At 40.9% G+C, this 22,685-nt stretch overlaps 2 protein-coding genes across 3 annotated transcripts in view; both read left to right on the plus strand.

Annotated features, from left to right (window-relative positions):
* The window catches only part of GOLM2 (golgi membrane protein 2), a 32,058-nt gene extending 26,917 nt beyond the window's left edge, over positions 1 to 5,141 (plus strand). The window contains exons 9-10 of one of the 2 annotated variants that reach the window (XM_075207514.1): positions 2,092 to 2,259; positions 3,005 to 5,141. In XM_075207514.1, coding sequence (XP_075063615.1) covers positions 2,092 to 2,259; positions 3,005 to 3,072 — 236 coding nt within the window. In that variant the 3' untranslated portion in view covers positions 3,073 to 5,141. The remainder of the gene's footprint in view (positions 1 to 2,091; positions 2,260 to 3,004) is intronic. The other variant, XM_075207515.1, reaches the window with a different exon arrangement.
* A 1,449-nt stretch (positions 5,142 to 6,590) lies between these two features.
* Positions 6,591 to 22,685, plus strand: part of CTDSPL2 (CTD small phosphatase like 2) — a 28,392-nt gene continuing 12,297 nt past the window's right edge. The window contains exons 1-6 of the mRNA XM_075207516.1: positions 6,591 to 6,746; positions 14,067 to 14,280; positions 14,711 to 14,849; positions 20,922 to 21,071; positions 21,217 to 21,432; positions 21,708 to 21,786. Coding sequence (XP_075063617.1) covers positions 14,089 to 14,280; positions 14,711 to 14,849; positions 20,922 to 21,071; positions 21,217 to 21,432; positions 21,708 to 21,786 — 776 coding nt within the window. The 5' untranslated portion in view covers positions 6,591 to 6,746; positions 14,067 to 14,088. The remainder of the gene's footprint in view (positions 6,747 to 14,066; positions 14,281 to 14,710; positions 14,850 to 20,921; positions 21,072 to 21,216; positions 21,433 to 21,707; positions 21,787 to 22,685) is intronic.

Genomic DNA, 22,685 nt, shown 5'->3' on the forward strand with positions numbered 1-22,685 from the left:
GATTTAGGCCCCAAAGTTATGTAAATGACAAAAGTACAATGTAAAATGTGAGCATCTAGTCACGGTGTCTTTTCTTCCATACTTGTATGTGTCAGGCTGCTTTATTATATCACAGTTCCTAATAATAGCTGCATATAAGACACATATATTTTTGCTGCTTACATTATAATTCTGCTCACATTAGTATGACAGATTGCCCTGACTGGTCCTGATCTGGTTTTTGCCATAACTGTTGTCATTGTTGGTGAAAATGCAGCCTGTGTCATTATTATTATTAATATTTATTTATAAGGCGCCACAAGGCATCCGCAGCGCCGTACAGAGACAAACAAAATTACAATACAATGGGAGACAGCACAGTACAGTAAACACAGCAACTCAGTAAGCTCAATGCACAGCTAGAGAGGGCGGGGAAGGGGGAGGGAGGATCCGCAAACGACGGGGCCCAAGAAGGAGGGCGCGAAGACAGGGAGACCCCCAGGGGGGAGGAGGGAGCGAGAGTGGACGTGGGGTGGAGGACCCTCGAGGAGGAGGGCTAAGTAGCTGGAGAGCAGAGTTAGAAGTGGTGGAAACAGGAGGAGAGATAGCCCTGCTCAGAGGAGCGTACAATCTAAGGGGAGGGGTGGACAGACAGAGAGACGCAGGGGAGAGAGGGAGAGTAGGGGGACAGAGGCAGAAGATAAGGTAGGAAGTTAAGTGGGAGACAGAAAGGCTTTAAGAAAAAGGTGGGTTTTTAGGGCCCGTTTGAAGCTGGACAGATTAGGGGAAGTTCTGATGGAGGGAGGGAGCTTGTTCCAGTGGAGGGGGGCAGCGCGGGCGAAGTCTTGAATACGCGCATGGGAGGAGGTTATAAGGGGGGAAGATAATGTATGTATGTGAGCAGTGCTGTCTCTTCACGTAGTTGGGATAAGAGAGGGGAGAAGAAATATTCCATGAATATACTACTAAATATATGGTAAAAATACAACAGTGAAATGATTTTGACGTGTTCAGAGTGGGTAGTTGCTGTTTGTTTGTAGTACAGATTGGAGTTTGGTGTTTTCTCTCTGTTGACGATTGGTGTTATACAAAGAACCCAACGCTGTCCCAGCATAGTTACCAGACTCCATCACTGGACAATTATCCCGATCTGGAATGAAGGACATGCTTGCTATTTTTATTTATTTTTATTTTGTTTAAACACACCGGTCAATGGCCAATCTTTCACATACCTCTCCATGTCCACCATCTTCTGTACACTCCTTTTCTCATCCCACTGGTTTAATACGTTGCTGTTATGTTGTCATAGCTCTTATTGAAATCATTTTTCCCTCATCTCATCACTCACAGTCAAGCTGGAACATTCCTTTTATACATAACTTTTCTTCTCGCATGGACTTGCTGCCTCCCATATTGTTCTCAAACTCGCCTCTTGGCGCTCAGCCTTCTCTGTGTCTCTGTGCTTTCACCACTACTATTCCTTCCCTCTCCCCCTATTTTTAAATTTAACTTCTGCTTCTTGCTGCCCATAGCATCCCTTCAACCAGGCGCCTCCTTTTGCCAACCTTTTTGTTTTCATGCATGTGCCACCTTTTCTTCATAATGTCTTTCCATGCATGACACTACCGATTATGCATGCCCCCGATGCTGTCTGTTGATCACTACACCACTGCTTGCATCCCCCCTCCTTTTATAAACATGAATGCAGGGTTTATCTTGCCGCACACAGTTTATCACCTACGTACACCTTACACTTTTATATCCAAAGTCTTGTAGCCCTGGCGCTTTTCCCATGTTGTTGAATTGTATTGAAATAATAAGCCCTGTTCACAGACCCTGTCCACATGATTCGCTCTGGGCTTACACAAGGAGATCCTGTCTCATTGGGTTCTGTGGATCTCGTCTACTTTAACTTTCTGACCTACTTTATTATTTGAAACCTCGTTTTTAGATGTCTGCATTTATTTATTCATTCTTTACAAGTGCAGTGGCTCAGTCTTTGGGCTTTAAATACTGTCCTGTCTATACTGATGTTTCCTAACTTTCTTGTGTTTGTCTCTTTCTCTCCTGCTTTTCTATCCCTTTCTGTTTCTTTCACTCCCGACTTCTCAGGTCGGTTTTTTGATGAGAATGAATCCCCTGTAGATGCTCAACATGGTTCAAAAGTGGCAGATTATAACGGGGATGATGGGAACGTGGGTGAGTACGAGGCAGACAAGCAGGCAGAGCTGGCCTACAATGAGGAAGAGGATGGTGATGGGGGAGAAGAAGATGTACAAGGTGAGCCTGGGCTCTATCTGCATCAAATTATCCCATTATTTTCTTACTCCAGTTCTGGACAATCCAGATGACCAATCTCCAGCGTCCAGGAGCATCTGCTTCATGTAACCCTTTTACAGCAATAACTTTCAGTACTTTTGTTACTGGACACTATAGGCGACTATGGGGTGTATTAGTTCAATTCTGCCTGCCTAGTGTGGCTTTCCCAATTTCTGTGCATGTTTTCTCTAAATAAACCATCCTGTCTTCCTAGGGTTTTGACTCTGATGTTTTGTTTTCTGAGTAGCCTATGTGGTGTACATTTACTCTTTTGTTTGTTGCGATGCAAATGCATATATTTGTTGTTTTCACAGAACAATATTGTTCAATTTCTAGTTTGTCCATTGTGTGTGTGTGTGTGGTAGGGTTCATCTGGTTTCTGGTGCTACATCCTTCTTATTTTTCTTTGCATTTATTTTAAACAACATAGCTTGACCTGGCATTGGTGTCCTTTTTTTGGTTTGCCTTATTTCCTAATGTTTGTGGCAAGCTATGATTTGCGTGGTATAATGGACATGAATGTTTTCATTTATCACCAGTAATACAAAGAACTCTATCAGACTTCCTTAATTATTAAATATCATTTTCATAGTGCAAGCTACCTGTTAATCTTAGAATCTAATCGGATATTGGCTTTGAGCAGTATAATCAGACTAATACAATCAGATGCAGAATGTACCTAACATGTAATTCTTGTTTGTTTAAGATGATGAAAATGATGGGCAGGGGGATGCTGCCGAATACAGAAAAGATCACTTTGGCGAGACCCTTTAACCTGTGACCTGAATAGACGAAGAAACAGATCAAACGTGCCAAGTGCTGTGGGCTTTCTCTCTGGTCTATTACTTGTACTGTAAGAGAAGGCTCAAAGACCAGGAACAGATCTTGTTCGTACTGGTGCATCGGAGGATCAGAACTGTTGATTAATTGCTTGTCTCTTTGATGGACAGACCCAATATGTGGCATTAAAGTTGTAGTACGGCTACACTACAAAGGCCATCAGTCCTCTTGTGACTATAGAAGTTGAACTTCCTCCCTGATGGACTCTTTTTAACCCTTCTTCCTTGGGCTGTAAATATGAACCTTTTGCTGGAAATTTGGTTCAGGATTCGGTTCCTACTTGGTTTGCTCTTTGTAAGTTCATAAACAAGCTGCCCAAAAATATCTGGATATTCATGACCGAAACGTATATACATTCTTCAGAGAAGTGTACAATGCAAGAGATCTACTGCAAACATGATTCCATCGTTGGACACATAAGGACTCTGAAATTCTCATAGTATGTTTGGTATACTGTAGACTGACATGGATTCTGAGTGCTATAGGCCTCACACCTCACACCTAATGGGATTTCTGTGTGACAGGAAGGGCTGTGGGTTGGTAAATTTTCTGAAGCAGGGTCCAATCTTCCTTGTGTAAGCAGTGCAGCCAAGTACCATTTTCTCTGCAAATATTTATATGTTGTTTGTATGTCATTTTGTGTAAATTGAATCGCACACTGTAGCGTGTAACACGTCTGTCAGGCAGAGACTGCACCTTTAAAATAAATAGGGATCAATAATCACAATCTTCATATCCTAAAATGTTAGGGGCTCCTGAGAGTATTGCTGTTGACTGACTCATGGCAACTGTACACACACTGGCTTTTGCAACCATTCAGTCCCATTGAAGGGTTTGGGGTGCACTCTAACTAAGTGAGATATATGTAAGTCTATTTACTTGTTACAAAGGGCATTAGTTGTATGTACCACAAGGGTATGATTGCACAAGGAGTTTGGCAAGCCACCTCTGCAACGTTTACTAAGGATGTGATGGTAACTGCCATAAATAATGTGACTCCAGTGCATGAATAGGAAATTATTTAGACAACTAGTGCCTAAAATTAACGAGGGATAAAATTAATAGTAATGTATGTTTCTGCTTGTAAAACTGATTATTCTAGTTCTGATCCCTATGCTCTGCTTACAAATTTGCTCTGTTCACATATGTAGGCTTTGTTGCCTTCTGACAGCGGAGGTAGACATACTTGAACTGAACCAATATTTGTTCCATTCACTCGGAACTAATGACGTCTGAGCTTCATGGCTCCATGCCATCAGCTAGTCCCTAGTAAGTTGATAGATCCAGCCCTCAAATTGTCTGTCTGTGGTGAGTAGGCATTTGGGGATTCTCCAAAGTGGGCCTGTGACCTACACATAGGAGGCATCTATTTTGTGGGATGACGTAATATTCATGAGTGTAGCTTATCAAAACACTAACAACCACTATCGCATGAATATAAGTCAGGGCTCATAAATATTAGTCAGGCATTACTTAAGTGATACCACTGGCTTATAGCAATGTGATAAGCAGGACAAACTAAATGCCTTAAAAGTTTGTGGGTGACAAATACATGGTTACTAATATTTGAGCACAGGGACACATTCTTTATGCTTTAAGATCATTAAAAAAATTATGAAAGACAAATCCAAAAGTGCGTTAGGTGGAATTGCCTGACATGTATATTATTACATACATAAAATCATGACTTTCATAGGCAAAGCTTAATATTGCTATTGGGACATGAATGGAAAAAACAAATTTATCATTATATTGCAGGGCCTTTACAAACAACATTTTATTGGCCCTCACTATTTAAATATGATCCCATTTTAATTGCATATTTTGTTTATTGTATACCTTGAAATTCAGGCTCAAGATTTGTTAAAGGTTGTCTTAACATTTGTGTGTGCGACTGCACTGGTACTGTACACATCTAGACCTGAAAACCTGTGTCCTTGACCTGCAGTGTGGGAGAGCAATCCCTTGTGGGAGATTCTTAATAAAGATAGCAAAAAATGGTTCATTCTGTGTGTATCATTCCAATGCATTACCAAACTTCTTACACTAATCATCTAGGACTAGCGTTCTTGACCTTTTTTTCAACCAAAGATATACATTAAGGCAGGGGCCCAACTGGCTCTTTGAATACTAGCCCATTTTCAGCTAGAAAAACACTGTCGGTCATAGCACTAAACTTGTTTCCTGCTGATACATTCAAGTGAGGAATCGCTCCTTTGTCACACAGGAGTGATTAAGTTCTTAAGACGCTGCATATTATGTTTTCTGAGCATAGTCGTGCCCAGGTTACAGGATGCACATTCTCCATTCACTTCAATATGTTGGCATGGGGCCATTTGAGAGCTATGAATGTTGGCATACAAAGTGCTGCCTGACACAAACCTAACACTGGGCATCCGTGTTAGGTTGATGTCAGGTAATGTTTACATTTTTAACTTGTAATGTGTTTCTTTGTTTTACATTTTGGCTGCAAGTGAAGTATACTGTTACCATAACTGACAGAAAATAGGATCTGTAGGTCTATTTTTGGGGTCCCAGATTGTTTTATATGCAATAAATTATATTGGAAACCTCCTATTGTGTGTTCCCAGAACAATGGCTTGCTGACAATTGGGGTTCCAAAAAATGGTTGCACATCACCAGGGTTGCCACCCCATAAAAAACAAAACCCATCAATTCTAAAAAGTATCAAAAGTGAAAATATTTAATGGATAAAGGTGTTCATGAATTAAAAAGAAGACTCATGGCCATATTCAGTTGCAAATCATTGGGCTGTTTTGCACCATGTGTAGTTCAGTAGCCTCAAGAGTGTCTTATTTTTATTTATTTTTTCCTTATGCACGTTCCAAAATGTGGCTATTTTTAATGAGCACCAGACTCTCTTGAAAATTTTTAGACTGGCTGGTTGCATTGCACTATAGAGGATTAGACAGGTGCCACAGCTATCTATAAAGGTGCTGCCTTCCATCCTTTGTGCAATGCTTGGTGAGCAAGATGAGGATGACTGCCGTGCAGTAGGGAACTTTTGCAGTCCCCAAAGGTGTCTGTCATTTTGAAAATTGCATCCTGTGGGCTTAGTTTTCTGGTTGTAACCCCCTCAAGTTAAAGCCTCCAGATCTGAGGTTAGTCTATATGGCATGTTTACCAGAACACTTGTCTGTCACTCAAGCAGCTGACAGGACTGTGATGATTTCACCCAGGTGCTTGCCTCACAATAGGCTATGGTGGAAAGACACTTGTAATGTCAATTTCTACCTGAATGTGGCCACCAAGCACCCTGTGCGGGTTAGGATTGATAATCCCTGATAAATGGCCATTCTAGGTGAGTCCGGTGCAGCTGCACCGCTGCATCCTCTCCTTCCCACAAGGTTTCTGCAGCTCCCTCCTTTCACTACACATTCCCTCCTCCTTCCCCCGTCCTCGCCGCGCATGCGCAGTGGCCTGTATCCGGGTCTTGCGTTCCCTCGGTCGGCGGGAAATGGCGCCCGGGATTTAGCTGCTGCGGCTTGGAGATACCAAGGAGACAGGAGCCCGGGGAGACGGTGACCAGCTCAGCCAGGCCCTGCGATCCCGCCGCCCACCACCCGGACCTCGCCGGGAAAGCACAGGTACCGATTACAGGCGGGAGAAAAATTGAAGCCGAGGATGGGGGAGAGGCCTCCGGGGGGGAGAGGCCCGGGGACGTGTGTACGATGCCCCTCCGCCTGTCTCCTCCTGCCCTTCCCGAGGCTCATACATGGCACTGTGGTGTACAGGTGTGTGTATGTGCGGGGACATGTATGTGCAGCCGTCTCCAGGTAGATGTGTGTAAACATGCTCCATGTCTGCTGGAATCTCGGTGCCCCCTCCCATTATTCTGTGTAATATCTGTATGTAAGCCTGGAAGGGGGCGACTACACCACAATGGATTTACACACACACCACTTATACATTCAGTAATAATGATTTACTGTAGTGTCTCCTGCTTGCTCACAGGTGGGCTAGGTGACTCCTCTGTCCCAAGCCAGGGAAGTCCAGGTTGTAAGCTGGTGAAGACCTGAAAACCCACACTTCCAGGTAGAGGTTATGTTATACCCCAAAGTAGTAACATGATATTACTGATGTAGTGATACGTTTAGTAGCAACTTAATTTGCTGATATAATTGGTATTTTCAGTTTTTTCATTGGATATAATTAACATTCCAACAATATGTACTATACCTGTGCTGCAAGGTATGGTTCCCTCAGCTATTGTGGAACTACATGTTCCATCTCTTGGTGCCTAAGCCTGCTGCAAGTTGTGACTCGGGCAGCATAAATATACAGGTATGGCATCTTTTTTTTTTTTTTTTTTTTTAATATAGAAAATTAATTGATGTCGTTCTTTGATTAAGTAAAATGGGGTTGAAAATCTAGATTCTTTTCAGATCATTTTTCTGAGACCATATGGTCTTCTTACAGTCTTTTTTACATGGTTCACCCCAGAATAATCAATATACTAGCAATATAGAAGAAGAAAAGTATTTGGAATACTCTGCTAATTGCATCCTCACATATGACCACTGTTGCCTCCTTCTAGAGTCTAAAGCGTGCTGCTATGCAACTTCATAAGGAGGGAAATGCTTGGGGCATCATGGGGTAAGACAGGTATTTTTTCTGCTCAGCAGCAAATAATGGGGAAAAAAAACTATGCTATATTAATATGATAGGGATTTAGGGTTTGATATAAGATGTTAGTAAAAGGGTACAAGACAACAACTTTACTGTGGTAAGAGGTACTTGCAGCCAATGGATAAGAACTGGAGTGTAGAAATGTGGAGATTTTATATGAATGAATGTGACCTATATGGCTACTAGACTACTGTAAGCCACATATGAATCCATTTGACTTGTCAGTGAAAAAAACCTGATAAGCTGTTTAGGATCAAGTATCTAAAATTGTATAGGTTTTAGAAATACTTAAAAAAAAAGGACTGCAACACTATTGTGGTAATCTTATCAATGTAAAGGGAGTGTTTTATATTGTGAATGGAGCACCACTAAACAATGTATTTGGAAGTCATTTATTCCATTAACACTGGATTATTTTATCCTTGGTGGCTATAAAATTGGAATCAGTTGTGGCTGTAAAGTTCATGATTACCCAGTTTTGAATACAAATGTTGGGCACAAGTTTCCTGACTACAAATGGGAAAAAATAGACTCTAGTACACCAGAGGTGCTTTATAATGAGGTCGCTTCACGTGGTATCAGAGATATGTGTCATGGATAATTTTTATTGTTTTACTTGGTTACAAATGACATTAAGGATGCTGAACTGTGATTATGTGGTTGGGCTCCCTCTGACATTTTCTTATTTTCACATTTAGTATAAATGCATCATTTAAGATATGTAACAGTGAACGCTGAATGTATCGTTTTACAACACAGTTACAGATCACAGGGTGGCAGGTGCTAATTTGTAGCAAGGTATGCCTAAGGTGAATGTAACCATCATATATGGAAGTATATCTTATAGAAGCAAAATTACTAGCCAGGGTGTTCAGGTATATTTAATTTTGAAAAGCTTGCAACTGTAGATATAGTATATCTCATGGGACAAAGGGGGCAGGCCTGTAAAGAGGTTTATCACAGTTCAGTGGTATGCAAAAGTTGTGAGGCTGAGGAGTCTGACTTTTATGGATGGATGTGTATGTACTGGGCTAAGAGTTCTGACCTGTGAAGACCTATTATAGAGGTTCACAACAGGATAGTGAGGGGTTTACATGTGTATTAGAGATTTCAGATGGGGGGAGCATATCTCTATACTGGTATATCACAGGCTAACCTACATGTTGAATGAGACTAATGAATGATTTTTCACTTGAGATAAAGGGGGCTGTTTATGGGGCTATGTTGCTTAACACTAATGGGGCAGACTGAAGTCACACAGGGTAATAGGGGCTCGGTTAGGCGGAATGAGGTAATTGATGTACATCAGCGGTCAGTGGGCAACTTGCTTGTACAAGGCGGCAAAAGAAACATACCTGTATTAAGGTATTTCATTTGGCTGGATGGGCTTATTTTTATGTAAGTATAGCTAAGGATGTAAAAATTTAACCGCAGTTTTTGGCAGGTATTTCCCCCACAATATAGCCAGAGTGGAGCTTTGCTTGTACTGAAAATAACTTTTGTAAAAATGTTGTGTGAGAAAGTGAAACCCTGGTGGTGCTGAGACGTGGTTGGTCATGTTTAAGGTGCTGGGCCATAGATTATTTCAAATAACTGACATCCATGAATGTTTTAAACAAATACAAAAGCAATTCTTATTTAAAAGATAACTTCACTTTTCCTAAAGTTTGCTTTATTGTTTACCAACATGTAGCTGTAACCATGTAAGCTAACTTTACATTTCCTGTATTTGTTATGAACAACTAGCAACAATAACGGTGTAATATGTCCAACGTTTTTCTACCAATATGTGGATGATATCATTATAAAATCACATGGGCATTGTTGGAACAATGTTAGAAATTGAATATACTACACCATGTTATTCTGCTTTTATTTTTTATTTTTTTCTGAGTAATGCAAATGGGAAATCCCAACAAGTCCTTTAAGGAAGAATATTTTACACAAGAAAAGCGATGAAATTTTAGATCTTGATGAAAAGAGATTGTGAGCACTTAATTGTTGTGGTTAATTTATTTAATAATACGCTCTATGGAGATAGGAGTGCCAACACATGTATATTTTCATTTGTTTGTCTAAATAGTGGTGGTGCACTTTGTATATATGTGAGGAAGCACCTGTGTGTACTTAGGAAGAGTATTTTTGTTGATTTGTATTTATAACCAGCAACACAGTGTCTTGTGATCCACTGCCCTATCATAACTGAGGTCAAGGAGCTGAAACTGTCAGTTTTAGTCTATATTCATGCTAACAGTTTGAATTCCTTCCACTGTACGGTGTTGCTGCGCACTGTGGCACCTCACAAATCAACGATAATAATAATTCCTTGATGTCCAGTGGATCACTGCCAGTCTGAAAAGTGATTAAATCGCCAGTGTCAAAATTTGTCAGAGCTGACCTTGCAGATTGGAGAGGGTGCAGATATATAGAATGTCTTGCTGGCTGTTCCTTATTGTGTAGGAACCTAATGTCCTCAAATTCATTGTTTGATTAGTGTAATTACATAAGGTGATTTCCGTTGACTGTTGTCACATTGAAGCAACTTTTATTTTTCCTAAAATATAACTTTGTCCTGTTCATGGCTCCTTTTTCCGCTTTCTATTTAGAAGGGATGGAAGGTACTTTGAGTAGAACAATGATTTCAGAGGACAGCTATTTTGTTTAGCTGTGGCCTTCAACAACTAAAACAACTTAAATAAAATTAGCATAACACATTTCCATTGTTCAAATGATGCTATGTATTGCTGATATTCAAATAGTGCAAGTAATCGTCAATATATAGGTCCCTTTTACTTAGCTTACCTATCACCTGGCTTTTTAATTGCTTACTACACAGTGGTTTCAGCTCAAAAAGGGGAGTGTGGGCGTTTCTTCCATAAACGGCAGTTGCCTGTGCTCTCTGTGCACTATCCTCTCTACTGGGCCAGCTTTCCCAACTCCTCACAGCAGGAGAGGTTGTCTTAAAGAAGATTTTCTTTTTCAGTGTTTATGTTGATAGATTCCAGTAAAGAGCCCGGGTCATGCAACTCTAGAAGCCAGTAAAGCAGTTCTACAAAGTGTGATGTATGCCTGTGTTGAAATCACACGGTGAGCAGGGAGAACACCATGGCGCCCTGAATCACTGTTTTGTTTTTCTGCTCTCCATTTGGGAAAGACCAGTGTTTGCACATGTCTCCCATAGATATGCAATGCATACCTTTTAAATTAAATACTGTTTCACTTTTTTTGTAACATAAATTAAGCTGCTGACATTTGGTGCAATTTTGAATGGGCAATTTGGTTAGTTGTAACAAATTGAACAACCATTGTACCGTATAAAGACTGGGAAAGCGATCAACATATCTGATACAATTGGGTAGTGCTTAGCACTTAATCGGGCAATAAGCTGCATGTTTGAGGTGGGTCATTTTTTGATGTAGAAGTTCAGGACATAATTAGAAAGCCTTGTGATACAGTTGTTTAGCCATCCACTTTAGTGGTCAAATTGCTTATTTCTGAGTCTCCTCGCCAATTGGTCATAAAGGTAGCCCTTTAATTTTGCTGATTTCAGAAACGACTTTTTGATTATACTGGTGCTTCTTAAAATGTGAACATATATAGGTATCTCAAAAAATAAAAACACAACCAGAGAGCGCTAATAGTATGGTATGAGTTAAAATATCAATAATATAGATATGGAAAATAATATCTGTGTGCATCATTGATAATAAAAACCTGCTTATGGCAATCTCCAATGTTTTGCTGTACAATCTTGAACTCCTACAGAGTAATTCAGACCAGGATGAGGTTTTTCAGTTAAATCTATAATAAAGGACAGATTTAAACGGCCAAGCTTGTGCAGTATCTCAATAAAATATAGTTTATTCTAAAAAAAAATACAAGTTAGAAACTCGTATATGAGTAAGCAATTGCTTTGCTGTCAGAGGGGTCAGTTTATAGCAGTAGGCATACGGAGCCATCTAACTCTGGACCAAAGTGATGTCAGTTTTTGATTTGGGGATCTCTACGGAAACCCCCCATCGCCACCACCACCACGTCAACTCTGGTGAAGTTTATGAATGAAACGCGTAGGGTGGCCTCCCATACACATTTCTTACTGCAACTAACTTCTCTTTGGGCGGAAGTGATCCCCGAATTGGCGTCTGATGTCACTTCCACACTGCACATGTTTGACCGTTTGGGTCTGTGCTTTATTATGGGTTTAACTGAAAAAGAAAATGCACATTGAGACTTCTGTGACAGATTGTTTTTATTCACTCTTGTATGAGTTTTTACTGGTGATACTGTATGTTTGGACCTTTGGGTCTGTGCTTTATTATAGATTTAACTGAAAAACCATTGACGTCTTATCTACCGCGTAGGCGTTCTAGATGGTACTGCAAAACATTGGAGTTTGTGATTAGAAGATTTTTATTGTCATTGAAGTACTCAGGGATTCTTCTCCATATCTATATCTGGGTTTTTTTTGTATTGTTTTTAATAAACATACCGCACTATTAGCGTTCTCCGGTTGTGTTTTTCTCTTTTGCTATATAGATCTCTCCCTTACTGGTTGAGGAGGTACAAGGAAGCAGCTGTCGGAATTTTTCTGATATTACTGTGAAAAAATGGATCTGTGATATTAACTCTGTGCTCTAAGATATGACTTTATATATGTCTATCGCCTCCTGTTCTAATACCATACGTTGTGCCATTTAGTTGCCATTATCCTTGCTTGATGATTTCTCCTTGTCTTATCACCCTCTGAAAACTGTCCTCTGTACACGGACCACCATCCAGGTTATCGTGATCTCTGCTGTTAAATAACGGCACCGCTGTACCAGCTGTGTTTGTAAATCATGCCCTTTCAGGGTTGGCCTCATCTACCAATCAACCCCGCTTGTCCAGCCAGTTTGACAAGTCACTACATTTAGCGGCAGAGCCTTAATCTTGAACATGGCGTGTATAACAAGGGTTCAGGGGGTGAGATGTAAGTCCATCCGCTCTACTCAACTGGAGCCTATGTAACACACTAGGTAAAGGATATCACTGAGCACAGATGGGACGAGCCTTGAGCACTGTTGGAGGCTGTGGGATTTGGTTATTTGGGGGGTTGTGGTGCTTGACAGGGAGGGAAGTACCCTGTTTCAGACACCATACAGAATATTTAATGTGTGTCTGCATTCTACCTGTGATCTGAGCTAAAAGCATTAGTGCTACCATAGCGACTGCACAAGCTGCAGCTCTCAGGTGTGAAGGATTTTGGCACCATTTGAAACATGGACCGTGCCCTTAATAGGTGGTTGGAGTCCATGTTTCAAGTGTTGCCCGTAAAATTGTGTGTATGTATATGTGCGCGCGTGTGTGTATAAAATATATATATATATATATATATATATCACACACACACACACACACACACACACACACACACACACACACACACGCGCGCGCGCGCATTCAAATGGTGCCAAAATCCCTCTTCACACCTGTGTGTGTGTGTATGTGTATGTATATGTATATATATATATATATATATATATATATATATATATATACATACATACATACATACGCACACCCCACCAATTACCCCTCCACCAAATACAAGCAAACCCTGTATATGGTGACTATCAGTTATAAGTCACATGCTAATTGTTCTGCCACTGCCGAAAATTCCAGTGGGTGACCTATGTCAATAAGAGGGATGGGTCAGATATAATATCACTTAGGGAGAGAACTAAAAATAAAAAGAAAAGTTCCTGTCTGTCAAGAATGCAGTTTTATATGCAGGTGAGAAGTCAGCTATGTCTAATGTAACTGTGGCGTTTTACAGTAAGTATAAAAACATAGTGCTGCTTCATTCCACCCACCTCCTTTTTATCTCCACCCTCACCACCAGGTGCATTAAATTGCATTAACTCAAATATGTTGTACTCTTTCTAATGCAACCCTCGGTTTAAGAATACTATTTATTGTGCAGTATTTTAGACTGTTGTCATAAAGAGGGAGCACCGTGCATAATATTTTCATGTTTAGGATATGAGAGCATGGCCCTACCTACAGTATGCATGAAGGTACATATTGAGGTGCTTGTAAATAAGAAGTGCTGAGGAGTGCATTAATCATTTTTAAATATTTGCGATTGAGTCTGACTAGTAAATGTTAAGGTTTGAGTAGAAGACTTGGAGGACAACAGACTTCATGTGGATCATGGACTATTTTGCAAGCTGGTGTACAAAAATAGGTTTCTGTCAGAGATTTTTGTACTTACGTGTAACCTAATCTTGTATTTGCAGCTTTTATGTGGCGATCATAAAAATGAGGCTAAGGACGCGGAAGGGGTCTCCGCGGAGCAGTCACGGGCCTGCCGGACGCACTGCACGTACGAAGAGGAAGCACTCTGAGGAGGATGAGGAGGAGGAGAGCTCTCCTCTGGTAGATAAGCTGTCTAAACCAGACACCGGTTTACTGTCTACCATAAAAAATTTCATCAAGGGCAGCACAACGAAGGTAAGATTACCACTGATTTTATGGACTTTGTGGTTATATGGGTGGTTGTCCTTGCAGCTCAGAAGCATGGCACGGTTCATAGCTAACTATTTGTATTTTATTGGTATTTAATTGGTAGGACAGTCTGTGAGACTGAAGGTGGGGCTGACAAATATTATCCAACTAGTTTCTTTGGGATAGGGGAATTGCTCTTGTATAGTCCCAAAGCAATGAAACAATGGTAGTGTCACATTTTCATGGACACTGTCTTAGCTAGAATAATATTGTTGAGCTAGTTAGGGTGGGCATCATTTGGGATGACAGAACTAGTTTTCTGTTGTTGTTTTTCATAAATCCATTAAAGTAATATGATTAAAAATGGTAAGCTCTTAATAAAATACTCTTTCTTCTAAGCAAGAAATGACATGACAGTAATTGTATGCTATTCTAGGAGGATCGGGAGAACCCCCCAAAGAGGAGCAGGTTGGAGCGTGACCTCGATAACAACCTCATCACCTCAACTCCACGTACTGGTGACAAACCAAGCAAGCCCATCGCACGTGTTCGGCGGAAAAGTCAAGTCAATGGAGGTGGGAAGCTTATTACTTGGTGAAGGACAACAGGTGGCCCTAGGGTCCCATAATCACCACCGAGCCTTCACCTGTGACCCCTAGCTCCCCTTTATTGTCAGATTTGTTTGTTCTAGCTTGTTACTATTGTTTAAAATGTCTGCTGATATGTTACAGATGGGTATCTCTTTGATTAAATATTTTGTTCTTTCTTATAACTGAGGGTAAGGGTAATTGGTGGCCCTTTTGATGGTTAGAGGGCCGCTCATGCGGCCTCTGAGGTGTATCTGGTTGCCTATCACTGTTATATCTAGAACCTTTCAAATTAAACTGTGTTATTGGCCCACTGCAGTCAGTGCTGTTACAGCAGTCCACTCAATTGCTTCATTTATTAAGGTTAAATGTTGTTGGTATTAAAAGTACTTCATACTCATCAAAAGGAAAAATATTACTGAATCTGACGAATTTTAATATAACTCAAGGAAATCGCTACATATTTACAGCAGTGTTGGTTGTATAAAACATTGTACAGTGTAGATGTGAGCATGGACAAGTCATGATGCAGGTTTTATAAAATCTGCAAAGGTCTTTCCAACAGATTGTGTCATGTGTTGCCCCCCCAAGACCTGTTCTTTTATATTTAGTTGTTAAAGATAAATAACCTTGGTTTGCCATTACATATATGCACATTTCGCAATGGAAACTCATCTCTCCATTACATACAATACATACCTTTGAGAAAGATGGCAAATCATGAGTGTGATATTAGACTTGATATCCGTCTTTAATATATTGCCACATTGTTAAAGGAGGTTTTTTGTGTGCCAACCCAATAGTTATCGAGAGTGCTCCAATTAATTCATTATTAGCCTGTGACATCGCTACCCAGGGTCTGTTTAAAAAAACAAAACAAAACTGGTGCATGTAATATATCACAGCAACAAGTAGTGTCTGTATTTGACAGGTGTGTGTGTGTTTTTTCTTTTTTTTTTTTTTAAAGAATGTCCAGCACTAATGCCATAGTGCGCCAGTTTGTGTTCCATTACACCTGCTTATACTGGAAATTAGTCTGTCAAGATGTCTGCGACACTTTGCTCCTTCTGGTAGGGAGGGCTGGGAGATTCAAAAATTTTCTAGATTAATGTGAGCTTGGAGAGGTAATTAGCCTTTTATTGTACTCAAGTGCAAAAATGAGATTGGATGTTGCAGGACGAGAGATTGAAATATGCTTTAATGAGTGGAGATTGCATATTTGAACTTTTTTTTTATACAGGCAACATCATCATCACCACTGATTCTGCAGCGCTGAACAGAGAACTCATTCACATCAGTCCCCTGCTCCATTGGAGCTTACAGTCTAAATTCCCTAACATACACACACACACAGAGAGACTAGGGTCCATTTTGATAACAGCCAATTAACCTACTAGTATGTTTTTTGAGTGTGGGAGGAAACCGGAGAACCCGGAGGAAACCCACGCAAACACAGGGAGAACATACAAACTCCATACAGATAAGGCCATGATCGGGAATTGAACTCATGACCCCAGTGCTGTGAGGCAGAAGTGCTAACCACTGAGCCACTGTGATGCTCAGTAGAAAACAAAGAAATACAGGGCAAAGGGGACAAAAAATAAAAAAGGGTAGAGAACAAGTGACTCAAGTATCTTATATATGTAATCAAAATCAGCAATAAATACTTGACTAGATAGCATTGGATAGATACTTATGTTTGAGTTAATTAAGATGATCAAAAAAAAAACCAGGCAAGGAGGGGATGTTAGTAGAGGGATAAGGAGTAAGGAAGGGTGATAGGGAGGGGGGATAAGAGCAAGCAACAAGCATTGTTTGCAGGAAACAAAAGGAGGAGCAGTAAAAAAAGCCCAAAAAAACCCCCAAATCATTACGTTCAAACAATTCAGTCCAAGAATTCCAAACAGAACCTGGCTGGGCCAATCACGGATCAGGATAGTGATGTGTTTGAATTTAAACACCTGCCAAACATAATTGTTGAGGGCCGGGATTGTGTGTGTGTGTCTGGGGGGCTCGGGTTTCTAAATCTGCCCATTTACGTCAGAGGGAAGCCGAGGAAGAAGGCAGTAAGAAAGGTTTGGTGGGAGGCGTAGACCCGTAAACTTGTGAATCAGTTCCTTGACTTTGCGCCAGAAGGGCTACATTTTTGGACAACTCAACCAAACCTGATACAGAGTACACCAATCTCTGCAGATTCACCAGCAGTGGTTGGAGGAGGACGGGTAGATTGCTTTGATTCTGGAGGGGACCAGGTACCATCTGAATAAAAGCTTGTATGAGTTTTCTTTGATCCTGACACATATCTAAGATTTGGTAACCGCCTCACTGATATGAGATCAAGCAGCTCACCCATTTCCTCCTTCCAGCGCAGTTCATGTGGCTCTTTGGATGGCAATTCATGTTGGAGGAATGGGGAATAAAAAGTGGAGGTAAATCCTCTGGATGGGGCTGGACGTAAGCAAAACATTTCCAGAGGGGGAGGGTTGATAGGGAGTGCAAGGGTTTATCTGTTATAAAGCTGAAGGTATTGATAAAAAGAGCTACAGGAAAGGTGTAAGTGGTTGCTGAGCTCAGTGAACTCTTGAGAAAATTCCAGAGGGGACTATATCAGGAATAAATTTGAAGTTGTGTTTAGTCCAGTCTGCAAAAGCTCTAGGTTCTAGTCCTGCTGGAAAGTAAGGATTGTCCCACAAGGGTACCATTCTCTCAGGATTTGCAATTAGCCGCAAATTATTTGTCGTAATGTTTAGTTAAATAAATTCCCAAGTATTTAATCTTCTGAGTTCATCAATTGCATTTGAAGGAACTCTTAAAGAGTAGCAGGGCTTCCGGGGCAGTGTTGAGATCAAGAACTTTCTTCTTATCTGTTTTATTCTTGATGTTCAATAGGTGCCCATATACCCTAATTTTATTCAGCAATATAAGTAGTGATACTCATGAGTTTGTAGTTGTGAAAAAGACATCGCCAGCGTAAAGAGCGAGTTTGTGCTCATGAGGACCTACCCGAGATGCCAGAGATATCGGAATTATTGCGAATTCCAGCAGTGTGTGTCATCATCAAGGCAAAGAGTGGGGGCGACAGTGGGCATCCCTGTCTTTTACTGTTTTTAATATGTAATGAGCACAGCCATTAGCAAGGACTGATGTGGTGGGGTTGAAGTACAGAGGCGCTATGCATGGATAAAGGGGCTTTTGATACCAGCAGTGGAAAGAACTTGACACATGAAGGGCCAAGAAACTGTGTTGAAAGCTTTCTCTGCATCAAAGGGCACCACCAGTGCATGTGTTGCTTGTTTATTAGCGGAGTGAATTAGACTAATGGCTTTTCTGGTGTTATCCACAGCCTGTCAGCTGGGGATAACACCCACTTGATCTGGTTAAACTAATAAAGGGATAACCCGGGCAAGTCTTTTAGCTAAGAGTTTGGCAAATAATTTGAGGTGAACATTTAAGAGGGAGAAGGATCTGTAGATGCTGTATAAAGTGGGGTCTTTATCTTCTTTAGGGATTGCTGCAATGTTTGCTCTGGTGGTGGCCCCATTGAATTTCTTGCCAAGAAAAATTGACTTAAACCGGTCTATGAGTAGGGTAGTGAGGGCAGGAAGATATATATTACTGTAAAGCCATCAGGGCCTGCAGCAAAAGCATTTTTGATGAACTTAACGGTTAGCTGAAACTCATCTGCTGAGATTGCCATGTTAAGGAAGGATAGTTGAGATTTGGAGATGTTAGGGAGCTGACACGTTACAAGAGGGTGTTTTAATTTTATTTAGCAGTTTGTGGGGGGCGATCAGATTGGAAGTCATATATAGGTTTGAATAAAAGTCACTAATATGATCTGCTATCTGTTGAGGGTCATAGACACTATTAGTAGAAGAGTCCTGGATAGAGTTCTATTTTTGGTGCACTAGGCTTCTTGCATCGGGGCAATAGTGTGTCCGCCTTGTTGTCCGTCTCGTGGTACCTCCGATGGAGTCACAATAGGGTGTTGGCAGCTGTATGAGAGAGGATCTTTGTAGCTGGGTATTAAGCGCAAGAACTTTTAGATAGGTTTTACTATTTTGGAAGCAGCAATGTTTCACGGAGTGCTGAAAAAGACTCTATGATCACTCAAGCTTTTTTGGAAAGAAACCTTTCATTTAGACGTCCAGTGAAAGTGCGTGGGGGTGGGTTGGAGTGGTAGAGAAATCAGTGAGTACCATGTCTATATTGAATGATCTGTTTTGTTTTAGAAAGTGGAAATCTTGGTTTTTGCATAGCCCCACAAAATTATAATTTACAAATGTGACACATGAAATGAATAGACGGCACAAATATCTCCTTATCCTTCTTTAAAAAATAAATGAGATTCTTAAGATCAGTACTGGGAAAAAAAACTACAGCTATAATTATTGGTGGTTCAGACTTGATAATTTTTAAGTGCCAGTTTTAATTTTTGTTGTTGATTTGTAAGGTGCCACAATGCTCCACTGCGGTGGACACTGGGGTCAACGAGGGACATACTGTGTAGACAAAATACATGCAGACTTGAAAACAAAGGGTAGTAGAACACTGCTCATGAGAGAGATTACAGACTAATTGAGGGCACCGTTGAAACAAGAGTAGTGAGTGTGGCTCATTGGAGATAGGGACAGTTGTGAGGGTGCTTTACTGTGTATAGTATAAATGGGAATAGGATTTGTTCTATTAAATTGATGGGTTTTCAGAGAACGCTTAAAGATTTGAAAGTTGTGACATGGTCTGATTTTGAAGTGGTAGGCATGTACAGAATGGGAGATGTACATTTGGGAATCAACAGTGTAAAGGTGGTACTGGTGGCCGTCTGAGCGAATTAGTTCAGCAAGAGATGAGTGCAATTAGGAAAGCAGATGGCCTAGAGAGGAGCCTTATTGGCACCCCAACAGATAGTGGGAGTGGAGGGGAGAGTATGTAGTAAAGACACTCCAGGGCACCTTTATGTGTCCCGGACTTGCTCTTCAAAGCAATGTTAACTGAAGAGGGTCTAGAACAGAGGTGTCCAAGTTCACTCCTCAAGGGCTACCAACAGGTCATGTTTTCAGTATTTTTGTCTGTAGAAACAGGTGGGATAACTACTGACCCAGCCAAATTAACTCACCTGTCTGATTAAAGAAATCCTGAAAACATGAACTGTTGGTAACCCTTGAGGACTGAACTTGGACATCTCTGGTCTAGAAGATATTGAGAGGACGGAAAGAGAGATAGGCGGTTGAACATGAGTCGCTCAAGTAGTTTGAGATAAGGGAGGAGAGATTTAGGGTGGTAGTTGGAGAGAGAGAGAGGCTGATTAAAGATATGGTTTCTTTAGGATTGATGAGATGAATGCTTTTGTGTAAAGAAAGATTTTAATTTACCAGTGAAGAGAGAGACTTTGAAGAGGTAAGCATGCAGCAGAGCAAGTTGGGGGAAATCTGGTTGGGAACGGTGGGTGGAAGGTTGTAGGATGAGTTGAGTGCAGAGACTTCATCCTTGGTTACTGGGGAGAATGTACTGAGGGTGGATTGGGGAGTCTAGGAAAAGTTGGGGTTCGTGTACGCAGGATCTGGCCTGAGGAGATATCTTGTTTGGAGTCAATCTTGTATTTGAAGTAGGAGACAAAGTAATGGACTGTGAGGGACGAAATATGAACGTATTTATTAGGTCTTTATTCCAGCAAATGGTTGAATAAACGTCTTCACTGAGGCGGAAAATGAGTGTGCATCTTCATATGTACACAGCAGTCAAATACATGCACAAGTATGTGCTGCGCACATTTTTCATTTTCATAATTTACCCGTTTTATATTCTAGCCAGGTAAGTGGGCAGTCCTGTTGTATAACTTCTCTAGACCATTGATCATTCAAGACAACTAGACTGTACAGTGAAAAGGATGGATGGTTATTTTTAAGGTCATGGCCCCTATAACCCCCAAAATCTACAATCATGCAACTTATGATATCTAGCAGGGTGGTGCAGACGTGTAAGGAACAGGCTAACTAGAACATCTTTTTTGCACTTGTGATGCAAATACATTTCATATTAAATTCCCCCATCTTGTTCTAGAAGCCGCAAGTTACGAGGTGACGTCTCAACACATGAAACAGAATGGAAAGCTGGAGGATGGAACTGGACCAACCAGCCCACCCAGGACCACACTGCTGGGGACCATTTTCTCTCCTGTATTCAACTTTTTCTCACCAGCAAATAAAAATGGTGGGTGCCAGTCAATTTACCCAAACAGCAATTTAGTTTGTCATCTCTTCTGTTTACCAAGAATTTCATAAAACGTTTTGAAGTACAGTGCAACACATCTGTCCATAGTAATCTGATTCCTAAAATAAAATCCCTTGTATTTTAGGGACGTCTGGATCAGACTCTCCAGGACAAGCAGTGGAGGCCGAAGAGATAGTAAAACAGCTAGAAATGGAGCAGGTGGATGAAATCAGCACCAGCACCGCCACCTCCACTAATGGAGCATCCTACCCCAATCAGGGGACAGCTGTCCGAACAGTGGCCAGTAGCTGGCTGGAGGCTGGTGAGGATGCATCGGAGAGGGATATTCCAACGCTCACAGGTGAGGAGTATTCATTGCATCCATTTGGGAAGTTGTCTTTGGAGGGCACTTATTTAAAAAAAGGCAGCAACCAATCATATACTAACATTTTTCTGGTACAGGTTAGCAAATGAAGGCAATCAGCTGATAGGTTTCTATGGGTTACAACCTCTTACCATATCTATCTATCTATCTATCTATCTCCACCTTTTGTGCAGGGCCAGTTCTACTGTCTAGTCTTGTCGCTCATCCTTGTAGATCCTGACTTGATTTTTTTTCTTTTGATTTATTTTTAGCCCCAGTATCCCCAGACAGTGGCTATTCCTCTGCACACGCCGAGGCAGCTTATGAAGAAGACTGGGAGGTGTTTGACCCGTGAGTAACTTTTTCTATTGACTTTAAAATTATATTGAAAAATGTATTCTGTGGTCATTGTTTTAATAAAATTAGATTATTTTGATGTTTATTGTGACGATCTTCAAAGAAGATTTCAGGCTATCCATTTTTGCCTTTTTCTGAAATGTGTGCGCAGACTTTTGTAATGTTATAGATGGTAGGTTTCCGTTTGATTCTGCTTATTAGAAGAGCTATCAGTCCAGTACATCACATCATTACCCGGCACCTGGAACCTCTTAAATCTGGGTGTTGTGTATAGCTGCTGATACAGCGCCCTCTTTGTTGGTGTCTGTGGCTGTTTCCACGTGACTACTTACTTTTGGATCAGAACTGCAGCAGAGTGTTGACTCTTGGTTTCAACACAGCCAGTGGATGGATTAGGGTTGGTAGCTCTTCTTTATAGGTGAAAGGATTTACGCAGATAATGGTGTTTTGGAGGAATAGAATTGAATCTTTAAGAAGAGTAGTTTTTATTGCTGAAAAGTAGCTCTGTAAAGAGCTCTTACATGCCACTAAAAGGTAAATACACACACACACTGAACACAGCAGCCTCATTATATAAACCAAACATTAGTTTCTACCAATGCCATACAATTAAATAAGCACTTGAAATACTTGACCAATCCTAGTGGATGATGTGACCTGGGTGGCCAAACTGGGATAGACTGCACTGAGCCAACCAATCAGGACTAGATCGGATGTGCCATTGGACAAAGAACTTTGTGCTCATGTAGTTCTTTTTTTCCCCTAGTTTGTCACAAGGACAGACCCTTCCTTTTGATATCTAGAAAGCGTTCAACAGAGCATTATTATATATTAATGGTTGGTATTTGGATGTAGCTCTGAGCACAGGGAACAATGGGGTATATACAACTGGG

The sequence above is a fragment of the Mixophyes fleayi genome, chromosome 4 (genome assembly GCF_038048845.1).
Source record: "Mixophyes fleayi isolate aMixFle1 chromosome 4, aMixFle1.hap1, whole genome shotgun sequence".
Classification (NCBI taxonomy): Eukaryota; Metazoa; Chordata; class Amphibia; order Anura; family Limnodynastidae; genus Mixophyes; species Mixophyes fleayi.